Source organism: Haliotis asinina, chromosome 1 (assembly GCF_037392515.1).
Source record: "Haliotis asinina isolate JCU_RB_2024 chromosome 1, JCU_Hal_asi_v2, whole genome shotgun sequence".
Taxonomy (NCBI): Eukaryota; Metazoa; Mollusca; class Gastropoda; order Lepetellida; family Haliotidae; genus Haliotis; species Haliotis asinina.
In genome coordinates, this window is record NC_090280.1 from 80,506,470 (window position 1) to 80,528,898 (window position 22,429).

Here is a 22,429-nt window from a genome sequence, read left to right on the forward strand (position 1 = left end):
CAAGATCAACACAGATGAAAACAGTGGCTCTGAACCTATGCATTAAGACTGAGAGTGACAAAACAAAATCTCAACACGGCTGTATGACAAAAGTGATGATTTCAACATTCCAACAGTCAGATTCACTTTCATGTTCAGCAATATTCCAACAGCTTGAAACTTTTGATGTACAATCGAGGGCATTCTCTTCCCACAGAGGTTACTCCTGTCATATCTTCCTACGTTACGTTAAACAACTGCTGAGCACGAGTGGCCGGGCGGTCTTTGAAATCCTGATAAAAGCAGCCCTCGATTCATTCTCTTCCCACAACGTAGGAAGATATGACAGGAGTAACCTCTGTGGGAAGAGAATGAATCGAGGGCTGCTTTTATCAGGATTTCAAAGACCGCCCGGCCACTCGTTCTCAGCAGTTGTTTAAACATGGTTACAACATTCAAGGTCTCGTTAAAGCTTCCAAATGTTTAAGGGTAGACGTGGAGGAAATTTCCAAATTTGATGTATTATTGACCAAAATGATGTCTAATGCAATTTCTTAATTTGACTTATAGTCATACTTTCCTAAATTATTTCAGGTGGAACAAATGACTAGACTTAGCATATTTTTATGATAGGTGCCACCGGTAGGGCAGGATTGTCTGATTCAAACCCGATTTGTTTGCTGTCAAACTGCTGAAACAAAATCCTATGGTCATAACTGTACAGACCAAATCTGCTTTTGGCAAAGGCGTCTTTCGAATATGGAAAGGGTTTTGTCGCTTCTATTCCAACACCCTGCTTATCTCACTTTTCATGACCTGTTCACTGTCGACACATTCATTGTGACAGCTGTCTAAAACTTATAAGGTCTGGGCCAGTTTATTGAGCGACAGACATCCTTGGCATCAATTCCGGCCTTTGGGGATTCTCAACCAACCTCACTGACAGGGAATTGTTTACAGTGAGAGTGGAGTCTGTGATATTTGCGACGGAAACTTTGCTCAATGTCTTTGCGATGTTAGCACCAGGAAAGGACGGGTAAGGTATGATAAATGGCCCGTATACCTATACAGTTATTATTACAAGAGAGTTTAATTTTCTTTCATTAGGTTTCCATCAGTAACAAGTAAATACTGGTTGTTCAGAAAACTACAGATAATCATGTAAAACCATTAATTGTCACGAAATTAATACCTTTCTTATGAATAGTATATATATTGTCACAAGTGACCCCATAAGAAGTGTCGATATATTCTCACAAGTGACCCCATAAGACGTGTCTGGAGACGTCTAGTAACCGTATATCGACTGACACGATGATCAAGGGAATTCGCCGCCGATGACGTTACCGTCAGGAACGAAACGTTTTCTCGGTTGTAACATCCTCAAATGTCGGGCTTCAGCTTAAGTTCTTACTCGCGGTCTCCAACTTCCTGGCCTATCTTTTGCCTGGTCCGTCTGCCTTTAACGTTGCAGCAGTCAAGGGATAGTTTGGTTTATACAGTTGACCACTTCGACGTTTTATTCACAACGTGCAGGTGAATGTCACTGCAGGTGTCAAATTGATATCCTTGGACGACGTTTCAGCGTATAATTTTAGCTACAAAAACATTTCTCTAAAATGTGACAAATGGTAATATTTGGCATACTTTCTTTTGCCGAGTGTGCTGGAAAAGTCAAAAGGGCCGAGGTAAAAGTCAAATGGACCGTGACAAAAAGTCAAAAGGGCCGAGGTGAAAGTCAAAAGGGCCCGATTCCTAGTTATGTGGGCCAACAGAACAAACGTTTAGAAGGTTTCACATTATTTATTGAGACATATGCATTGAAACTAAATATCATAATAACATTAATAAAATGGTAATGGCATGGTGACAGAAAAGCTTGTAGGCAAGTTTTCCAGCTCTACATATACAGTAGTTCATCACTAACATATAATCATAATTTACGCTTGTTCATTCGTCCACAAGTTCATGATTTAGATAGACACTATTCATTCGATGATAATACACACAATTTCATTCGATCATAATTTACACTAGTTCATGCGTTCATGATGTAACGGATTAACGGGATTAGGCCATGAAGCGTCTGTCGGAGGACTCTGACATATTGAATGTCCTATCCACAAACTTCCTGCTGACCGGGCAGACTTAAAAAGGTCTTTTGTTGCAGACTTCTTTGCCCATAACTACAAGGTTGATTGATATAATTAAGAATCAGTTCGATTCGTTAACATCTCCAAATAACAATTAAGGACGTTCAATTACCAGTTTAGCTACTTCTAATTAGGAATCAATCAGTTGGACGTACTACTCACCTGGGTAGCTATTCTCGAAACGTTCGTAGCCCTACGGACTTCTTAAGCCCATTCTTAACACATTGGCTACGATCAAAGTTAAGAATTCTTAGGGCTACGAACGTTTCGAGAATAAGGGCTCAGAGCTCTCACTTGGACTGAAACAAGTTTGCCTGCCTCTGCTGTATGGCTGTGTTATGTTTTCATTAGATCTGGATTAAAAACTATCAACAACAACAAAAATAAGCATCCCATGTTTTAATTAGATTTGGATTAATAACTTACAACATCATCAAAAACAAACATCCCCTAGGGATTAGTCATGACACTGAGTCCACAAGAGTCATGTTCAAATTCCAGTTAAAATTACACTAAACTAAACCCCATTTACACGATTTTACTATGTAATTTATTTTTTTTTATTTTCCGGTCCTTTTTTCGGCCCTTTTGGTTTTTCATTTAGGTCCTTTTGATTTTTTTCGTCGACTATCAGGTCAGTGTTCGACCTGTCGAGCATCATCCTACGAGGCGAAAATGTCCGATGCTGGAACTAAGCTCAGAGATTAGTTCACACATTAGAGTGTCTCATTGGCCATCTGGCCAGGTCCTTGTAATTTTCTTTTACCCCTGCCAGTTTTTTGACGTACATTCACGAGACACATAAATAAACTGTTTGTTTTTCTGTCTGTCTGTCAGTCCTTAGGGTGCAGGCTAACTTTTGAGACCAGGTTCAAGAGCTCTCCTGGCATTGGTATCACCCTTCGTGAGCCTTGGTGCGAGACTCTGGTGTAGTTCATAAAAACATCCTGGCGTAGCTCTGCAGACACTGAAGATTGCCGTTGTATAATCCATTCTCAGTTTATTCATCCATGTGGTACGAGGGGATATCAACACGTTCTGAGCCTTGCATATTTATACTTGACAAATAGTAATAGACAGGGCACCTAACGTATATTAGAGTCCTAGCTACATATTCCCGGTAGGATCACATAGCTGGATGCATTTCTTCAATGGCAGTGCAGTGTAGAAGAAATATACCCCCTAGTGAATGTGAAAAATGGACAAGGTTCAATATAGAGCAGTAATAAAGTTTTTTGTCCTGGAGAGCAACACGGCCAAGCAGGTTGAAGGGCAACTCACAGCTGTTTACAAGGAGTCTTCCCCTTCTGATGCAACCATCAAACGTTGGTGGAAGAGTTTCAGTGAGGAAGAGAGAGCTTAGATCAGGATCCCTGTCCAGGATGACCCTCAACCAGTACCACCCAAGCAAACATTGATACTGTGCATCAACTAGTGATGGGAAATCCTCGTATCAAACTGCACGGGTTAGAAGATGCAACCGGGCTCTCATATGGATCCATTCACAGCATACTCCATGACAATCTCCACATGCCCAAGGTGTGTGCAAGATGGGTCCAAGAATGCTTTCTGATGACATTAAGCTTTCTCGGGTCAACATCAGTGGCGCGATACTGACTCGTTACCATGCCAATCAAGAAGATTTTCACTTTAGAATTGTAACCTGTGATGAAACCTGGCTTCATCATTATGACCCTGTGAGCAAGCAGGAGTCAATGGAATGGAAACATGTCACTTCTCCAAGGACAAAGAAGTTCAAATCGACAAAGGTCCCCAAAGAAGGTTATGGCAACTATTTTTGGGACAGTAAAGGTGTTAGTCCACATCGACTACTTGCCTCATGGTACGACAATGAATGAAGAGTACTATGCTAACCTTCTGAAGAAGGTACGTCAGTCCATTACAGAGAAGCGGCGAGGAAAGATCCGGCGAGGGATTCTTCCTCACCAGGACAATGCGCCAATCCACACCAGTCGAGCTGCAATGGAAACTGCGCGCGAGTGCGGGTACAAAATTTTACCTCACCCTCCCTATTCACCAGACCTGTCCCCTAGCGACTTCCACCTCTTTCCTAGACTGAAAAAAAAACACATCCGGGGCCAGAAATTTCAGGATGATGATGAGCTTATCGCTGCTGTGGGTTTTTTTTAGGGGACCAAGATGTGGAGTTCTTCAGATCAGGAATCAGCAATTGGGCAAACCAGATGGGAGACGTGTGTGAAGTTGGAAGGGGACTGTGTTGAAAAGTAAAGCAGTATGAATTCCAAAATCTTGCTTTTTCGGGGCGAGGCTCAAAACTTTTTGATTTTTGATATCCCCTGTATAGTGCCCATATAACATCCTTCTGTGAGCTAGCAGCCATGGTCGAACCCAATAACGACGTGGTCTTCTATGTGTTCTAATCAGGAAGGGTCAAGGTCATTGCATCATGTTGCATAGTTGCTGCTGGGGCATAAAAACATAGCCCAGGGATGCAACGTTTCGATGACGTTGATCTATGACTTTAGCATCATCGGGAGGTGCAACCCACTTGTATATTCGACTGACGATTTTGGCAACAAATTTGACCAGTATTGTGTCAGTGTCCGTTTATCCTACGAATCGTAACCCATTCGTCAGATTAGTGCAAAGTCACCCAAGAATTACATTCCGACCGAATTAACATTGGAACTGATTGCGAAATTTTCGCAAAATTGGGATCAGATGGGCTCTAGGTGAGGTTACGATTTTAAATCGATCGCAATACTTCCCCGCAAAACAATGTGAGTATCAAAATCCCCACAGATGAAACAGGGACCAAACCGATCATCTATCTATTTCACATACCGGTAATGGCTTACAATAGGTTTCCCAGAGTAGTAAACTTTTCTCGCTGTGCTCAGATTGCCTGACGAGAATTCGTTACATTTGGTTTGTCCACGATTCCATGGATTATCTCTTGGAGGAAACTGAGACAACCATTTATTGTCAAACAGCTCTCCGATATAACAAATATTGCACAGATTGCCTGACGAGAATTCGTTACATTTGTTTTGTCCATGATTCCATGGATAATGTCATGGAGGAATCTGACACAACCATTTATTATAAAACTGCTCTCTGGCTACCAGGAGACTGTTTCCTGCACACATTTAGCATCTAAGAAAAAATATTTTATCCTCTTTCTGGTTGCATCGAAGCAGAAGCCAGACATGGCTTCGAACAGGAGTTAAGGTAATGAATGTCGTATTGAGGAAGTACCTGATATTTCAGGTTTGTTTAAATGTCTATAATTTGTAAACCAGTACTTGTTTTCACGTATGTAAGGTACTCAATATATTTGGAGATCTTATCTTACTTGTGTCAATGAGATACAAGCAAATGTTTAGACATAATCATACTTTATTTGTAATACCGTGTCATGAAGATCCGTCCCTTTAATATTCCGTAGTGACCAAACCTTTTAAGAAGAACATTGTCATTTTTTATTAGACAGTGCTGGAGATTACTTTGCAGTAAAGTTCTTGTATTGACACCTGAGCCTGAAGTACACTAAATATAGCCTTTAAACTGACCCTCAGCATCAAAGCGTAAGCGCAACAGACCACAGGAACCAGACTGAGTGAATAAGTTAACAGAGTGACGTCCCTTTTATATTCTCCCAGTTAGACGACCGACCGACAATGAGAGAAAAACGTGAAGGCCGGTTGCAGGCAAACAACTCGAAGGTCCAAGTTGTTTTTCCCAACATAGACCCTTGTGTTGGTATGGTAAGGGCGTCATTTACAGTTTTGAAATCCATGATAAACGTCCGTGTAGGGAGATGATACGGACAGTTTTTGTGGAGTAATTAATTTGGGAGAATCACCGCCTCGAGCACAGGTGACATGACGCCACTTGACTTGTCTCGTCTTGATCCAGAAACGTGAATTTTGTTATGATTTTATGTGGATGAAGGGGACTTTCCGGGAATGAGAGTTCGGTCCTTGTGTTCATCACGAATATTGCTGTGCTCGATATAATGCAAAATAACCTGAGCTGTTTAATACAGTGGGTAAGGGTATTCCTAGTCCAGCAATAACGAGACGACTTCGCCCTATAACGTGCTCGACGTCTAGCCGGCAAGTGAATTTTCTTTGACGTGCTTTAGGCAAAACTCCAGGCTATCGACTAGAACAGGTGCACGGATTGCTGAAACAAACACTCATTTTAAAAACGGCATACTTACTTCTACTAACATCCATTCACTTTATTATTTACCAGCCCAGATACAGAACCATCCCCGTTTTTCACCACTTGGCGGACATTGGTTAACTAAAAAGTGGAATCGCACTAAAACGGTTAGCGATAAATTGACTGTGGTTGCGGGGAAACGAACTTAGGGCATTTTTTCATCGTTTGTAGACATTTCTGGATCCCATGTATCATTGCACCATTCACTGAACTCTTAAAATTACATTGATTACTCTAAAACAAAATGAATCACTGTAAGTAATTATAATTCTACACCATGATCAAAATGACAGTGAGCATGTAGTATACATAATGGGTCTTATGAGATGATAGTTTTCACTTTCATGCACTTAGTAAAGTTGACGTATTTTTAATTTAGGATTTCTTCACTGATTCATTCAATGTTTCATTTCCTCTACATTCTACATTTCTACACCATACAATTCCTATCCTTCAGTACTAAAGTGGCGCCATTACACAAGTTACATGACACCGAAAGAAGACATATTCAACAAATCGGTGAATTTATTTCCAAGATAAGAAAAGCTATATGACACACACTCTTGGGATTGTATTTCATCAAGAATAATTTGATTGTGTTTCATATGCGGGCACATTCACTTCAAATCCCTCTCTGAAGGTTAACAGGGGAGGCCCAACAATTGACTTAACAAAACACAACGAAAAACGTTTGTAATTACATTTCAGTAAATACAAGTCGGAGATGGTTTAACGGGGACATAGTACATAAAGATGTCTCCTAAAGACCACACGAGCAGTTTCACAAAATGACATAAATATCATACGTTCACATCCATACATAAAGGTCTATAAACATAACATCAAGTACCGAGAATCATTTGAGCACTAATTACTCTACATTCCTAGATTCATATCCGTACATATAACTATATAAACACAATCACTAATTATACACATCACTGTTTGATGGAGGAAGGGTCATATATTTACAGTTATTTGGGGGCTAGCTTATGGTTAGAGGGGAGGGACATTATAGACGTTAAGGCAGGACGTCCACCAGATGTTTAATAAAGTCAACTGAAATAATACGGCTCTTCCTACATGCAAGTGACAGAAGTCTTCTTAAAATGTTGCATATTAGAAACCTTGGCAGTTTTCGAATAACTTTCCATAAATATGTGTCAAACATGTGTAGATGGCACACATTTTAATAGGTCACCAATAACACACGTTTGTACCTTATGTATTCGAAGTGAGTGAGTGATAGAGTTCAGTTTTACTCCCCGGTGTTCAGCGATATTCTAGGACTATCGAGACGGGCGGCACAAGAAATGGACTTTACAAATTGGAATTCGTACTCTGATTTTCACCACCCAATTAATCCCTAGGCTTCAAACATTATAGGAACTTCAGTCTCTATATCAAGGTAGTAGCCATGATAATGTCGTGTCTGAAAAAAACAAAACTTTCCCATTTGGATATTAAGAACACTATGCACACCTATCCAACACCAAAAACATCTAGAAATGACATTGTAGGTCTCATGACATCTCTGAACCTGAAATGTACCATCCACAAACAAAAATATATACTACTATATATACTACTTCATGGATTCCGGGGGCGGTGGGGTAGCCTAGTGGTTAAAGCGTTCGCTCGTCACGCCGAAGACCAGGGTTCGATTCCCCACATGGGTACAATGTGTGAGGCCCATTTTCTGGTGTCTCCCGCCGTGATATCGCTGAATATTGCTAAAAGCGGCGTAAAACCAAACTCACTCACTCACTCATGGATTCCGCCTATTAGGCAGCCTCTCATTTACATATCCACAACGGCCAACAGTCAAGGGGGGTATATATGTTTCAAGACGTGTCAGAAATAAAATGAGTGTATTTTATTGGAAGTAAGTGTTCCCCTTTATCGATGAATGTTTGTTTTAGCAAAACATGAAAATATATCAGTCGATAGGTTGAGTTTTCAGTCTTGATTTTGCCTTAAACCGTTCCGCTCAAATTTCTTGCGGAAAGATGCATCAAAGAAAATGCATTTGCCGAATACACTCAATGTTGGCCATGGCTGGAATACAAGTTTATTCATTTGAACTAGGGTATTCCGGTTCACGGCTATTCCGGATCACTGCCGCATACATTAACCCCTAGAAACTGTAAATCTCGATGGATTTCGTCACTCAACCTCTCATTTTAAGCCAAGACAGTGCTCTTTAAGGTGATATATTTTGTTTAACTTGATCTGAACCAGAAGTTTACTTGCGTGCCCTTTAACGAGGATACCTATTATCCCATAATTTATCGTTGGCACAGCAGGAAAAGGTAACTCATTCGGAACGGCTTGTCTCAAATATGTATAGAATCAAGTTGCTTCATGTTAACAATCCATTGCATGCATATACTTTTCACCTGTAAAAAGCAACAAAAATCTTCTCTGCATCTGCCATATTGTTGGAAAAATGAGCAATTTATGGAACCGTGTGGTTAAGTCAGTTGCGGATCACCAGAAAATCAGTAAACTTAGTCTCAGTGTATTTCGTTACACTCCACCACTGAGTCTTACAACACCTAGTAGAAGGTCGTGTTAAATAGATTTACCCAATCAGACAACGGCTACTATTTAGTCATCGGAGGGACTTTCAAAATATTCAGGTCACTGACACAGATTGCTCCACAAACCAATAGCCGCATATAACACAGTTATTTGACCTGCAGTAAATACGCTTTGGGTTTCTGATGACATGGTTACCATTAGCTAATATTTCTGCAAGATGACATCCTGAATATTGCCAAAAACACCATTTTCAGCGACTGTTTGCTCACCATTGTCATGTTTGTACGTATGCTGTGTGCATCACTCCGAAGCGATTAGCATTCGGAAATTGTTCGGGTACAAACCTTTTTGAGATAAAAAGTTCAAAAGGTATGTGCGAATGTGCACTTTCACAATTTGATAAGCTGTGTTCTGATTGGTCAGTTTCAAAGGTTACCTGACACGACCTCCCATAAAGTTTTGTTAGACTCAGTAGTGGAGTGTAACGAAAAGTACTGAAGATAAGTTTACTTAGACTGCCAGAAAATAGGGATCACCTCAAAACTGTCAACCGCTGAAAAATGTTAATAAATGTTGAAATAATGTTATCAGTTCCACGATGTTACTTCGGTTCCCTTTATTTGAATTATATACTCACTCAAGGGTCTGCCTTAGGTGTTCTTTGCTCTAAGTAGATGCAGATTTGCGGTAAAGAACAGTCTGTCAGGAAATAACCAACTTGACAATGCTTTGGGGTTGAAATTGTTTTGTTTTTTTTCAAGTCATATTATTCTTTTTTTATCCTCCCGGTATGTAATGCCCAGATTGCTGTTAGTGTTTGGGTATCTATGACAAAAATGCATAAATATGATCATGAAGAAAAGAAAAATAATAACCTTTTTTGTGTGTTTTCAGGGAATACCATAACAGCCACAAGATGATGATGAAAACTGAGGTTAGCCAGTGAATTATGACTCTGGTATTGAAACAAATGTAATGATGGACAACTTGATGTCGAGAACCACCTCCAAACTAACACAGGTGGAAACAGCAACTGCTTGTGAGCATTGCTGTTTATGTGTCTCATTCTCAAGAAACACAAAGATTGGGTGAAGGAAGTCAGTGGCATAATGGAGTTTTGTTTCAAACATAAAGGAAGAAAGGAAATAATTCCCAGCAAATGCTATCTGAAGAAGCACTCGAAGAATCATGAGTAGCCACAGTGATGTGAACGGGAAACGATACGAATGTGGTGAGTGTGGGAAAGTGTTCACCATATCAAGGAACTTGCAGAGACATATGGTGAGTCACAGTGGACTCAAGCCATTTGAGTGCAGTGAGTGTGGGAAAACATTTCCACTGAAAGCCACTCTGAAGACACACATTAAGATTCACAGTGGTATCAAGCCATTTAAGTGTTCAGAATGTGGGAAGGCGTTTGGACGAGCAGACAGCCTGAAATGTCACATGACCAGTCACAGTGGACTCAAGCCGTATAATTGTAGTGAATGTGGGAAAACATTCACACTGAGAGGTAATTTGAAGACACATTTGAGGATTCACAGTGGTATCAAGCCTTTTAAGTGTGCTGAATGTGGGAAAGAGTTTGCACGAGCAGCTACCCTGCAGTCTCACATGCTGAGTCATAGTGGAATCAGGCCGTATGAGTGTAGTGAATGCGGGGAAACATTTACACAAAGAAGTAATCTGACTGTACACATGGGGCTTCACAGTGGAATCAAGCCTTTTAAATGTGGTGAATGTGGGAAAGAGTTTGCACTTTCAGGTAACCTGCAGCGACATATGGGAAGTCACAGTGGAATCAAACCTCATCAGTGTAAAGAGTGTGGGAAAGGGTTCGCAACTTCATGGACGATGAAGATGCACAAAAAGAGGTTTCACATGGAATTACAGAATCAGACGTATGATGAAACATGAAAGACAGCATCGTGGAGTCCAACGCTAGAAGTGTGGAGAATATTCACACTGTCCACTGTCTGAAGATGCACATGTCTTGAAAGGGTATGTTTGTGCTAAAGTCTGAAGCTGTGCACAGGATATCATCTGTGAGTTTCTCCTTGAAAGTGGAAGGAATGTTCTCAGCACTTAGAATGTCATCCTGCCCTCAAGTCAACTATCACAACATCAAGTTGTCTAAAGAACACACATACAATACCATGGAGTCCTGCCCTGAAACTATGGAGAGAGTAGGTGAAACATTCACAGGATACAGTTGTCTGAAGACACACTTAGGGCATCATGGAGTCCTGCTCTGAAACTATGGTAAGAGTGACTGGAACAATCACACCATCAAGTTGTCTGAAGACTCACAGAAGACATTATGTAGTCCTGCCCTGAAACTATAGTGAGAGTGGGTGGAGCATTCACAGCATCAAGTTTTCTGAAGACACACATTGGGAATCGTGAAGTCCCCCCTCAGAATCTATGGTGAGACTGGGTGGAAGATTCACAGCATCAAGTTGTCGTAAGACAGAAAGAAGATATTGTGGAGTCATGCCCTGAAAGTTTTGTGAGATTTGGATGGAACATTCTCAGCATCAAGTTGTCTGAAGACACACAGAAGACATCATGGAGTACTGTCCTGAAAATATTGTGAGATTGGGTTGAACATTTACAGCATCCAGTTGTTTGAAAATACTAAGAAGACATCATCAGCAGTAAACACCAAATAGCTTCAGGCAATATGTGTCACTTGTTAAAAAGGACACATAATAAACAAAAAAAAGTAAAATCCTGTAAGTTACCTGTGGGTATTGTTGTACAAAGATTTAGGAGGGACCACGAAGTAGAGATGTATGAACTGTTTTGAAGTTCATGCAATGTGTTCTTTGAAAAAGGGAATCCCATATGCGTAAAGTTTTCGTTTCAACTCGCCAGGCTGAAAGTCAGGTGAGCTTATATTGTTGTATATTATCCGTCTTTCCATCATGATTTGCCCCTTATCAAATGCACAATTATTAGGAAATCTTGTAACTTTCCAGTTAGGCTCAACTCTTTGAAATTCAAATAATCATTTGTTGTTACAAGCTTCTTGTGATCTGTCCCTTCAAAATCCTGCTTGAGGTCGTCCAATAGCATCCTCATGTTTGATGATAACAATCATATGAAGGGAGACAAAAATGTTTTTTCCAAGGTCAGTCAGCGACATTACAGTAGGAATTGATAACATGAGGAAACACATTCTTTTGATCCTTCTCAGCTGCATTCATTACTAGTTTCTATTCGTGTCATCCTCTACTAAGAGCTATGTATAGCTTTTGTAGAAGTTTGAAGGAAGACAAATAAGGTCTGGTTCTTGCTAGGTCATGATAGACTGCTTTTCTGCTCAAATGCCACCATTACTGGTGTTTGTATATATCTTCCTCTACTGCGAGCTATGTACAGCTGTAGTAGAGGGTCAAAGACAATGTCTTGTTCTTGTTTTGTCAGATTCTGTGGTACTATTAATCTCAGGAGTCAGATTACATTTGGACACAGATTTAGAAAACTTTCCATATCAGCTGCCACCATCACTGGTGTCTGTCCATATCTCCCTCTACTGCGAGCTATTTATAGCTGTAGTAGAGGGTCAAAGACAATGTGTCATTTTTGTTGGGTTGGATCTGTGGCATGTGGAATTAAACTCAGATCACATTCCATCTGAACACGGATTTAGAAAACTTATGGAATACTTTCCATATCAGCTGCCACCATGACTGGTGTTTATCCATATCTCCCTCCACTGCGAGCTATATATAGCTGTAGTAGAGGGTCAAAGACAATATATCGTTCTAGCTGGGTCAGTGTCTTTGCCTGTGAAATTAACTTCAGATTACATTTGAACACAGATTTAGATTAGAAAAGTTTTTATATTAGCTGCCACCATGACTGGTGTCGGTCCATATATCCCTCTACTGCGAGCTTTTTTTAGCTGTAGTAGAGGGTCAAAGATGTTTTTGCTGGGTCAATATCTGTGGCTGGATGATTTTACAGTAGAACATTTAATGTTAAATGCTTTCTTCTGAACCTTCTTCACTGTAATTATTACAACTATGTATCTATGCCTACCTCTTGTGTGAGCTATGTATAGACTAAAAATGTTCTTGCTGGTTCAGCATCGGTATGTGGAATAAACCTTAGATGATGTTACAGTTAGACACAGATTAAACAAACTTATGAAATACTTTCCTTCTCAGCTGCAACATTTGGCAACAGGTCTACATCAAAGTTGTCAAAGAATAAGTAATGATGTTCCGATATAATAATTTAAAAAATTGAATACATAGAAGAATAAAATTAATAATAGTACTCATTAGAGTCTTCAAGTATGCATTACAAGTTACTGTTTCCATCTTTTTTTGTGAGATTGTGTAATGTAATTCAAGTGATGGTTTGATGCTCGGACACAGTGTTTAATGCTAACGTATATGCATAAAGCATTTCCTTTTCATCCCTGAGGTTGATTTGTGGACAGACTGTCACGTGTCCTATTTACGACATTAAATAACAGCCATCAAATCAACAGTCAGTATCTTGGAACAAACATGTAAGTCTAAATTGTGAGCCCCTTTCTTCTTGTCTTTCTCAGTTGCAGTCATAATTGGTGTTTGGTTGGAGCCATAAATAGTTGGTGAAGAGAGTTGAGGACAAAGGATGTCTTGTTCTTGTGGGGTCAGTATCTACTTAATGTGGAATGAGCTATCTGGCTACATTTCTTGCCAAATATTATGCACATGTTTGATGCACACGATAATAATAATTTTTGATATATTATGATTATATAGTAGATTACCAATCAGTTTCTTGGAAATAACTCCGAGACCTGAATTTTCACGTTGTCTTTGTCCATGTTGATGGAACATTTTCCATCAGTGTTATCTATCCATGTCTCCCTCTACTATGAGCTATGTATAGCTGGTGTAGAGGTCAAAGATAATGTGTTGTTCTTGCATTGTCAGTATCCATAAACTTGGATGAGGTTACACTAGAAAGTGGACATACAAATGTGATAAAAACACAATACTTTTTTCACCCTACTCAGTTGTAATTCTAAGTGCTGTTTGTCCTTATCTACTTCTACTGCAAGTTATGTATAGCTTATTGAACATTTTGTAGTTGACGGCTGAAGACAGACAATGTCTTGTTCTTGTTGGGTCAGTACCCACGGTATTTTTATTAGCCTTAGATGATATTACAATACAAGTGGATCAGTAAAAGTGATTAAACTTGTTCTTTCGATCCTGCAAAGCTGCTTTCATCACTGGTGTAAAATCGCTTTGTCCTCCTGCTGTAAGCTGTGTATAGCTGGTCTTGAGGGTCAAAGACAAATTATATGTTGTTCTTGCAGGGTCAGTATCCACAGACAATGTTACTATAGTAAGTAGATACATAAAATTGATGAAACATGTTCTTTGGATCCTTCTCAGCTGCAACTGCTGTCTATCCATGCATCCCACTTGTGAGCTATGTATAGCTGGTGTAGATGTTAAGGATAAAAAGTTAATAAACCTTAGGTCATGATACACAAGAAAGTTGATATATAAAACCTTTGAAACACTTTTTGTCCATTTCAGCTGCCACCATTACTGGTGTACAACCAACATGTCCTCCTGTTGTGAGCTATATAAGACTGATATAGAGGGTTAATGACAAAAATGTGTCAGTATCAGTGGAATATAATAAAACTTAGGTCATGTTACACAAGAAATGATTATGTTACAATGAAAGTGGATATATGAAAATGCTGAAACACTTCTGATCCTGATCAGCTGCTTCTGTTACTGGTGTTCTACGAGATCTACGAGTAGATCAGCGTAGTAGGCACCAGTGATAGTCTTGTGACTCTCCAGGTAGTCAGCATGGATGATGCCCTTCGCATGCCAGAAGACTGTGGCCATAACTTTCTTAACTGACCTTGAAGACTTGAAGTTCTTGGGTGGAGGAGAAGTTGGGTGGTGCCACTCCATGGATTGACGTTCGGACTCAGGATCGTAATGATAAATACTTGTTTCATCCCCTGTTACCTATCTACTTTTAAAATTTTCAAAATCAAGCTCCATCAATTCAAAATTTTCCTTTGAAATATCACTTCTTTTTTTCTTCAAATCAGCATTGGGACCCATCACGCAGATACTTTGTTCATGCCCAAATGATCATGGATAATAGTTTGAATGGATCCTTGGCTTAGACCCATTTCTCGTTCAACTTCAGCAATAGTCACAAGTCTGCAAGAATACATTTCTCCACGTCTTCTGTCATCATCAAGACGTGTCCTGCCAGACTTGAATATAGCAGCCCATCTCTTAACTGTGGAGTATGAAGGATAATCATCCCCATACACCTTCAACAAACGTGCATGCACTTCTCATGGCTGAATGCCTTCCAGTGTCAAAAACCTTATAACAGCATGTTCCATCACGTTGAAGCAGATATGTATTTAAAAAAACCTTAGATGATGTTACATCAAAAAGTGGATATATAGCACTGGCAATAGACTTTCTTCAGATCTGTCTCAGTTGCAGTCATTTACAGCTGATTGGCCCCATCTCCCTCTACTGTGAGTTATGTATAGCAGATAGAGGGTTGAAGACAAATAATGTCTTATGTTTTCTTAACCTAAGATGACATTAGTGTTAAAAGTGGATATATAAAACTGATGAAACACATTCTTCTGTTCCTGCTCAGCTGCTTCCATTGATGGTGTACAAACCATTTCTTCCTCTACTGTGAGTTATGTGTAGCTGGTGTAGAGGGTCTAGGTCAAATAATGTCTTGTTCGTACTGGGTCAGTATCCATAGAAAGTTGAACCTTAGATGGCATTAAAGAAGAATATGGATATAAAAAAATAAATGAAACATGTTCCTCTGATCCTGCTCAGCTGCCTTCATCAGTGGTGTCCATCCATGCTTCCCTCTACTAAGAGCCATGTATAGCTGGTGTAGAGGGTCTAGGACATACAATATCTTGCATAGCTTTTGCAGAGTCAGAGATTACATAGTGTACACGGACAGATGTCGTCTGCTGTTAACTGTCCACAAGAAATAATTCGTTGAATGTCAGGATCCCCTTCGGATTGTTGCATCAACCTCTCCCTGGAAGAAGACAACATTATGTTGTTGATGATGTCATTTCATGTCATCACCAGTATCTTTTCGTGACTTTGTGAAGTTCTCACATAATGCAATCGCATATCCTCTTCTCCCATCTTCTGCCCTTGGTATGGGACTGGATATTCCTGATGTGGACGTTGTTGCCCCTGTTGGATGTCTGAAGTCTGTCTTATCTTCCTGGAATGAGATACGCCATGTAATTGTTGCACCTACTGCAGATCAACCGTTCTATTCTAGAGGCCCCTCTCGACAGAACTGTCCCCCCGTGCATCACAGACCAAGATGGTGCTCGGAGGCAACGTGGAACATACAGTCTTGTTTGATTCCATTTGAGACCGACCACTAACACAAAATCTAATAAATAGCGAAAGGTAACAAGAAAATGATGATCGTTTATTAAACAACTGTTTTCTTTGTGTGTCCCAAATTATGAGACACGTCATCACGATTTCATATGGCAGTGCAAAATTTGGTTTTGTTGCAATTATTAGATTTTGTGTTAGTGAGCAATTCATCGGTCTCAAATGGAATCACACGGACTGTATGTTCCACGTTGCCTTCGACCGCCATCTTGTTCTGTGATGCACAGGGGGGACAGTTCTGTCAAGAGTGGCCTCTAGAATGGCAATCCGTTGCAGGATCATGAAAAATGATGGTGAATCCCAACTTGGTATCTTGAAGTAAAAATCCTCTTACTTACTCAACCAAAAACTTTTATATGAAGAATCCAAAGCAAATAACTATCGCCAAATTAAGAAAAAAAAATAGCTGTCACAGACATAAATAAGACCACATTCACAACTGACTAATATGCATACATGTCTCTCGCATGAACCTTTAGGAAGGATGGTGAAATGGAAATGAGATTGACTAATTAAACACTTTCTCCTGATCCATCCCAGGTCTGAGTTGTCTGTGTGATCCTTGTTGATGATTCTTATGAAATCCTTTCTTCTGGTCTTACTCAGCTGCAATCATCAGTGCCGTCCAACCATGCATCCCTCTTCTGGGAGCTATGTATAGCTGGTGTAGAGGGTCGAAGTTAACAAAATGCTTAGGTCCATTGTACCCAGGTCTGTCTATGGTTTTAGACTTCTGGTATGGTGCCACTGGTCTCTGTCCCTGAGAGCAATAAAAGTTCTGTGTCCCGCAGGGCCCTTGACACTGAAATCCTCAATTTTCACTTAGCAAGGAGAAACACTGCACCATCAATGTGAATTGTCCTCGGAGACCCATGTATACGAAATGTCCTCTGGTCCTGTGTGTTCTCCCTTGATGTCAAGGATAGAGTCTGTACCTTAAGATCCTCTACAACAGCAACAAGTTTACCTGAGGAGAGTTATGTCATGTTCTTACTGGGTCAGTATTTACAGAATGTGGAATCAACCCAGACAGATACAGTAGAAATGTGCAAGGATGTACAAAGTTGATGAGACACTTTCTTCTGTTCCTGCTCAGCTGCTTTCACCACTGGTTTACAATCCATTTCTCCCTCTACTATGAGCGATGTATATAGTTGGTGTAACAAAGAGAAAGGATGTCTTGTTCGATAGGAGAACATTGATATAAAAATACTATATGTGATCATAGAAATCAAATTGTTATTTATACTTTGTTAGTTATATACAGTTTCTTGCAAGATTCATTTACAAGTTGCATATATCAGTCCGGTCGACATTATAATGAAGATGTGAAGTCAGGTCTCGAGTTCCTTACTTCCTTCAAGTTTTTTCAGGACTGGCTATCAATAGAGATAAATGATCATTAAAAATATATCAATTGGTTATTGTAAAATATCGGAGCAAATATTGATATGTTGATATGAATCTACTGAACATGTTCAGTGAAAATCAAGAAATATTTTACCTTTTATTATTTGGTTTGAATACCTTTTCTTATTTATCCTTTAGAACTTAATTAGCACTGTCTTCTTTGTGATAAGATGTCTTTGTATAAGTCACTTCTCCGTACAGTGATAGGGTCACAAAAGTGTCTTCCAGAACATTTGCAATCAAAGAGTATGACACTTATGGCATGTCCCCTCTTCCGCTGCCTGAAGTAGTTTTATCTGGGTGCTGTGGACACTGAAAACCTAGGCTATCTATACAATGCAACATCAGCAAGCGACTGACAATAGCTCATTGAACCAGTGTATGGGATCTGTAGTTTAGTTTAGTGTAAACTTTGGGTTAATGGAACAAACATCTTAAATATACATGAAGCACTCATGGTGGCGATGATAGAACATGAGTTTTCCTGACATGTATGATCCTTTGAATCCATTGAATAACAAAAAGATTGGAGTCCATGTTGATTTTATGATAATAATTGCTCATATCTTAAAGACAGTGATTTTCAACAAAACCATGTTAGTGCAAGTGGGGCATTGTAATGTTTAATGTTGAATTTTTTTTATCAATGTGAAAATTCAAAATATCATTTTGCATATATTACAACATTCAAGGTCAGCCTCTATGTGACTGTATGACAGCCAGCACTGTCCTCCTCATACACTCTTGTCAGCTTCCTGATCATCTGAGACCAGTAAAGGTCCCAGGGTAGAATAGGCCTTCAGCAACCCATGCTTGCCATAAAAGGTGACTGCTCGTAGTAAGAGGCGACTAACGGGATCGGGTGGTCAGGTTCACTGACTTGGTTGACACATGTCATCGGTTCCCAATTGTGCAGATCGATGCTCATGTTGTTGATCACTGGACTGTCTGGTCCAGACTCGATTATTTACAGACCACCGCCATATAGCTGGAATATTTCTGAGTGTGGTGTAAAACTAAACTCACTCACTCACTCACTCACCTGAGCTGCTGAAGGGGCAATCTACGCCATTCCTCATGTAAAGCAGCTTCTAGTTCAAGAAAATCCCTTTGTTGCACATGCACAATAACGTCTCAGATATGCTCCAAGGGGTTAAGATTGGGGTCATCCTACTGTGAGATTTACCAGGGGATGCATAACTAAGTTCTCTGTGTATAAAATATGCGAATGTGGACTGATGCTCCATGCACATCCAGCTTATGACAGATAGCTGCAATAATTTGAAATAATCAAGGGTTTTATCAATTTGTTTTTATTTACTGATATAGAATTGGCAGATCTCTCTAAAAAAAATTAGTAAGTATGCTTTTTGTGTCACAATAGCATTATCATTTTCAAAAATACAATCACAGACAGTCAGTGTCAATTGCAGCAATGTATTGAAGATATCAGATGTTGTGTTGTGAGTGGTGATGTATGAGAAAGATTTTCTGACTTTCCTTGTTTGTATGTCACTGTGTGTATTGCACTTGTGATAAGTTTGATCTGATGCATCAATAAACTTCAAAAATGTGTCAGTACTTGTGTTGTTTTTGTGAAGTAACTGCCTCCATGGTGTAGTGGTCAGAGCAGCCGTCTGGAGAGCATTAGGTCACAGGTTCAATCCCAGGTTATTTCATACCAAAAGACATGAAACTCTGATACTTTTGGTATCCTGCCTGGTGCTCAGCATGAATGGGCACAACAAGGACTGGTTTGTTTGGAGTCAGTATTATTATGTGTCTGGCTGTGGTAGTCTTGCTCAACTGTGGCATGGAATCTTAGTGAGCTAGTACCATAAAACAAGCTTAAGTTTGTGCTGGTACAAGCAGCCATGCATACACACATTATGAGTCGAATATTCCTTAGTGCAGGGTTAAACCCGGTTTCACCTCACTTTGTCAAATACATGAGAGTATAACCTTCAACAATATTTCAAGACTGACCCATAATATATAATTCTATTCATACAAATTCTGTATGTTTTATCACTAAATTCTGAATCTCATTGTGTTTTGATAGGTTTCAAACGTGATCCTATACAGTTCATCCGGGTACACAAAGTAAATTGTTTGGACTATCAGGTTACACTAAACTTACAGACTTGCATTTCTGTGAAAGCCACAGTAGCAAGTGGATTAGATCACTGGATGTGTGCTGGGGATTTGGTGCATTACTGAGTGTGGGTTCAGAATAGCACTCAACCTAAAATCTGCTGTATTTTTTACATGAGTAAGGAAGTGTAATCCAAAATTTAACATACTAGTATTACATATACCATACAGTTCAGTGATTTACATCTTGACAATAATTCTCGTCAATTTCATTCACTATAGCTTAGCTGGAATCTTTTTTCTTCTCCCAAGGAGGATCAGGGGAAAGCAATGGTCTTCAGCAACCCTTGTACTAATGGATCAGTTGGTCAGACATTCTTTTTTTTCCCTATTTCACTTTTTTGTTGTGCAGCAAGTCATTTAACATATGTATCATAGAAAAAAATCAAATAATGTACAACAATAAAAAAAGAGTTTCATCAAAAGAGTAATTAAAAAGAATGGTTCAAAGCAAACAGCTAAACACGACAACTGAACAAATGATAACACATTGATAACAGAATTGTTTCATTAGTAAACTATAATGATTTCTGCCTTGCTGTTTTTTTCACTGTTTCACAATTCCGTAAAACATGAGAAATATCTTCTATGAAGTCATCACAAGTTGTTAAAACAGGAGAGTTTAAGTATCCAATCGTCAATATTAGTTAACAATTCTGTATTGAAACCAAAATTATTGAATATAATCAGTTTGTTGAAATGGAATTACATTAATATTCCTTTATTTCATATCGATATATTGCTTTGCTATATCTTTCGCCACTGTTGCCTGGCTGAAGTCTCCTGAAATTTGGATCCTAATAAAAGGTTATAGTAGTATTTTGAGCCGTTTTGGCTATACAGGAGCAAATGAGTATTAAATGGTAACAGTGATGCTGTTAATGGGTTATATCAGAATCAAGCTCATTTAAATATTTATTCAAGGCATTTTTTACCCAGTGAAATGTTAAATAGTTACTAGCAGATGAAATATTGTAGTTATTTTTGAAATCGAGGTATGAAAGAATTTAGCCATCTTCATCTATATAGTTTACTCAAGCTTCATCCCATTGTTTAATAAATATACATTTGTTATCATTATACCATATATACTGTGAGTATAAATCCTTTCGTGTTTTCCAGTGTTTGTTCAGGAATAGAGCCTTTGGTGGTAAAAAACACAATCTCGCCAGATGTTATTAATGATATTATCTCTTATGAAGATTGCACCCATTTCTAAGATATTACTAGGAATAGTATTTGAATTGTAAAGAGATAATTCGAGAAATGTGTTTGAGAAAGTCAACCGTCTAAGACATGAAATCTTTTGAGAAGCAATAGCACCCCTTACAAGCTGAATTTTCAACCCCCTGTCCGGAATAGAACATATTACCCTGTCCCTTTTATACTTATCGTGGTTTTCGTTTCGTTTTACGTCTCGCTCAATACTCCAGTTATTTGGCGCTGCTCTGTAAATAATCGGATCAGGGCCAGAAAATCCAGTGATCAGCAACACGAGCATCTATCTGCGTAATTGGGAACCGGTGACATGTGTCAACCAAATCAGCGACCCCGTTAGTCGACTCTTACGACAAGCATAGTCGACATTTATGGCAAGCATGGATTACTGAAGGACTATTCTACACTGGATCTTCACGAATCGAAAATTTTGTAATACAGTTTCTGGTGGTGTAGGAGCGGTAGAGAATAAAAGATTAAGTTTTAGTAACACTAAGGATTTTAGTACTGTGTTACGTCCAAACGGGGTTAACGTTCTAGATTTCCATACTTTCATTGGTTGACACATATCTTTGCTATTTCTCTGTTATTTGACCCGTGAAGCTCACGGGGTAGAATAGGCCTTCAGCAACCCATGCTTGCCATAAAAGGTGGCTGTGCTTGTCGTAAGAGGCGACTAACGGGATCGGCTGGTCAGGCTCGCTGACTTGGTTGACACATGTCATCGGTTCCCAATTGCCCAGATCTATGCTCATGTTATTGATCACTGGATTGTCTGGTCCAGACTCGATTATGTACAGACCGCCGCCATATAGCTTGAATATTTCTGAGTGTGGCGTAAAACTAAACTCACTCACTCACTCTGTTATTTTATGTAACCTCCTAGACTCTAAAAGTCCTTTTCGTTGTCACTGTTACAGTTACATTACCATTCCAATTTTAATGCCATCACTTCTAATTATGACGTATCTCTCTCACTCCTTCACACACACGCATGCACCGCACGCACGAGCACACGTACACGTACACGCACACTCACAAACACGGAAAGGTATGTATATACCCATTGTGCACGAATGTATCTGAGGGAGAAGATGACGATGAGACAGTGACCATCAGCAACCCCAAACAGCAGTGGGTATGCTGTAAGATACGTCCATCTGATGGTCCAGCGTTATCCCCTCCGTCCCATCCAGCAGTGATGGTTGTTCATCTGATCATCACATAATTCACCCATTGATTCAACAGCCAGAAACCTTCCACTAAACCGCTTCCAAATGAGAGCCAGTGTTCATATGTTCTGACATA

The 22,429-nt window shown here is 39.5% G+C and overlaps 1 protein-coding gene across 1 annotated transcript; it reads left to right on the forward strand.

Moving 5' to 3' along the window:
* Positions 1–5,774: 5,774 nt before the first annotated feature.
* On the forward strand, positions 5,775–11,613 carry LOC137274505 (zinc finger protein OZF-like). The gene is made up of 2 exons (XM_067807768.1): positions 5,775–5,881; positions 9,783–11,613. The coding sequence occupies exon 2, from the start codon at positions 10,077–10,079 to the stop codon at positions 10,803–10,805; it is 729 nt and encodes a 242-aa protein (XP_067663869.1). The 5' UTR covers positions 5,775–5,881; positions 9,783–10,076; the 3' UTR covers positions 10,806–11,613.
* The last annotated feature ends 10,816 nt before the right edge of the window (positions 11,614–22,429 follow it).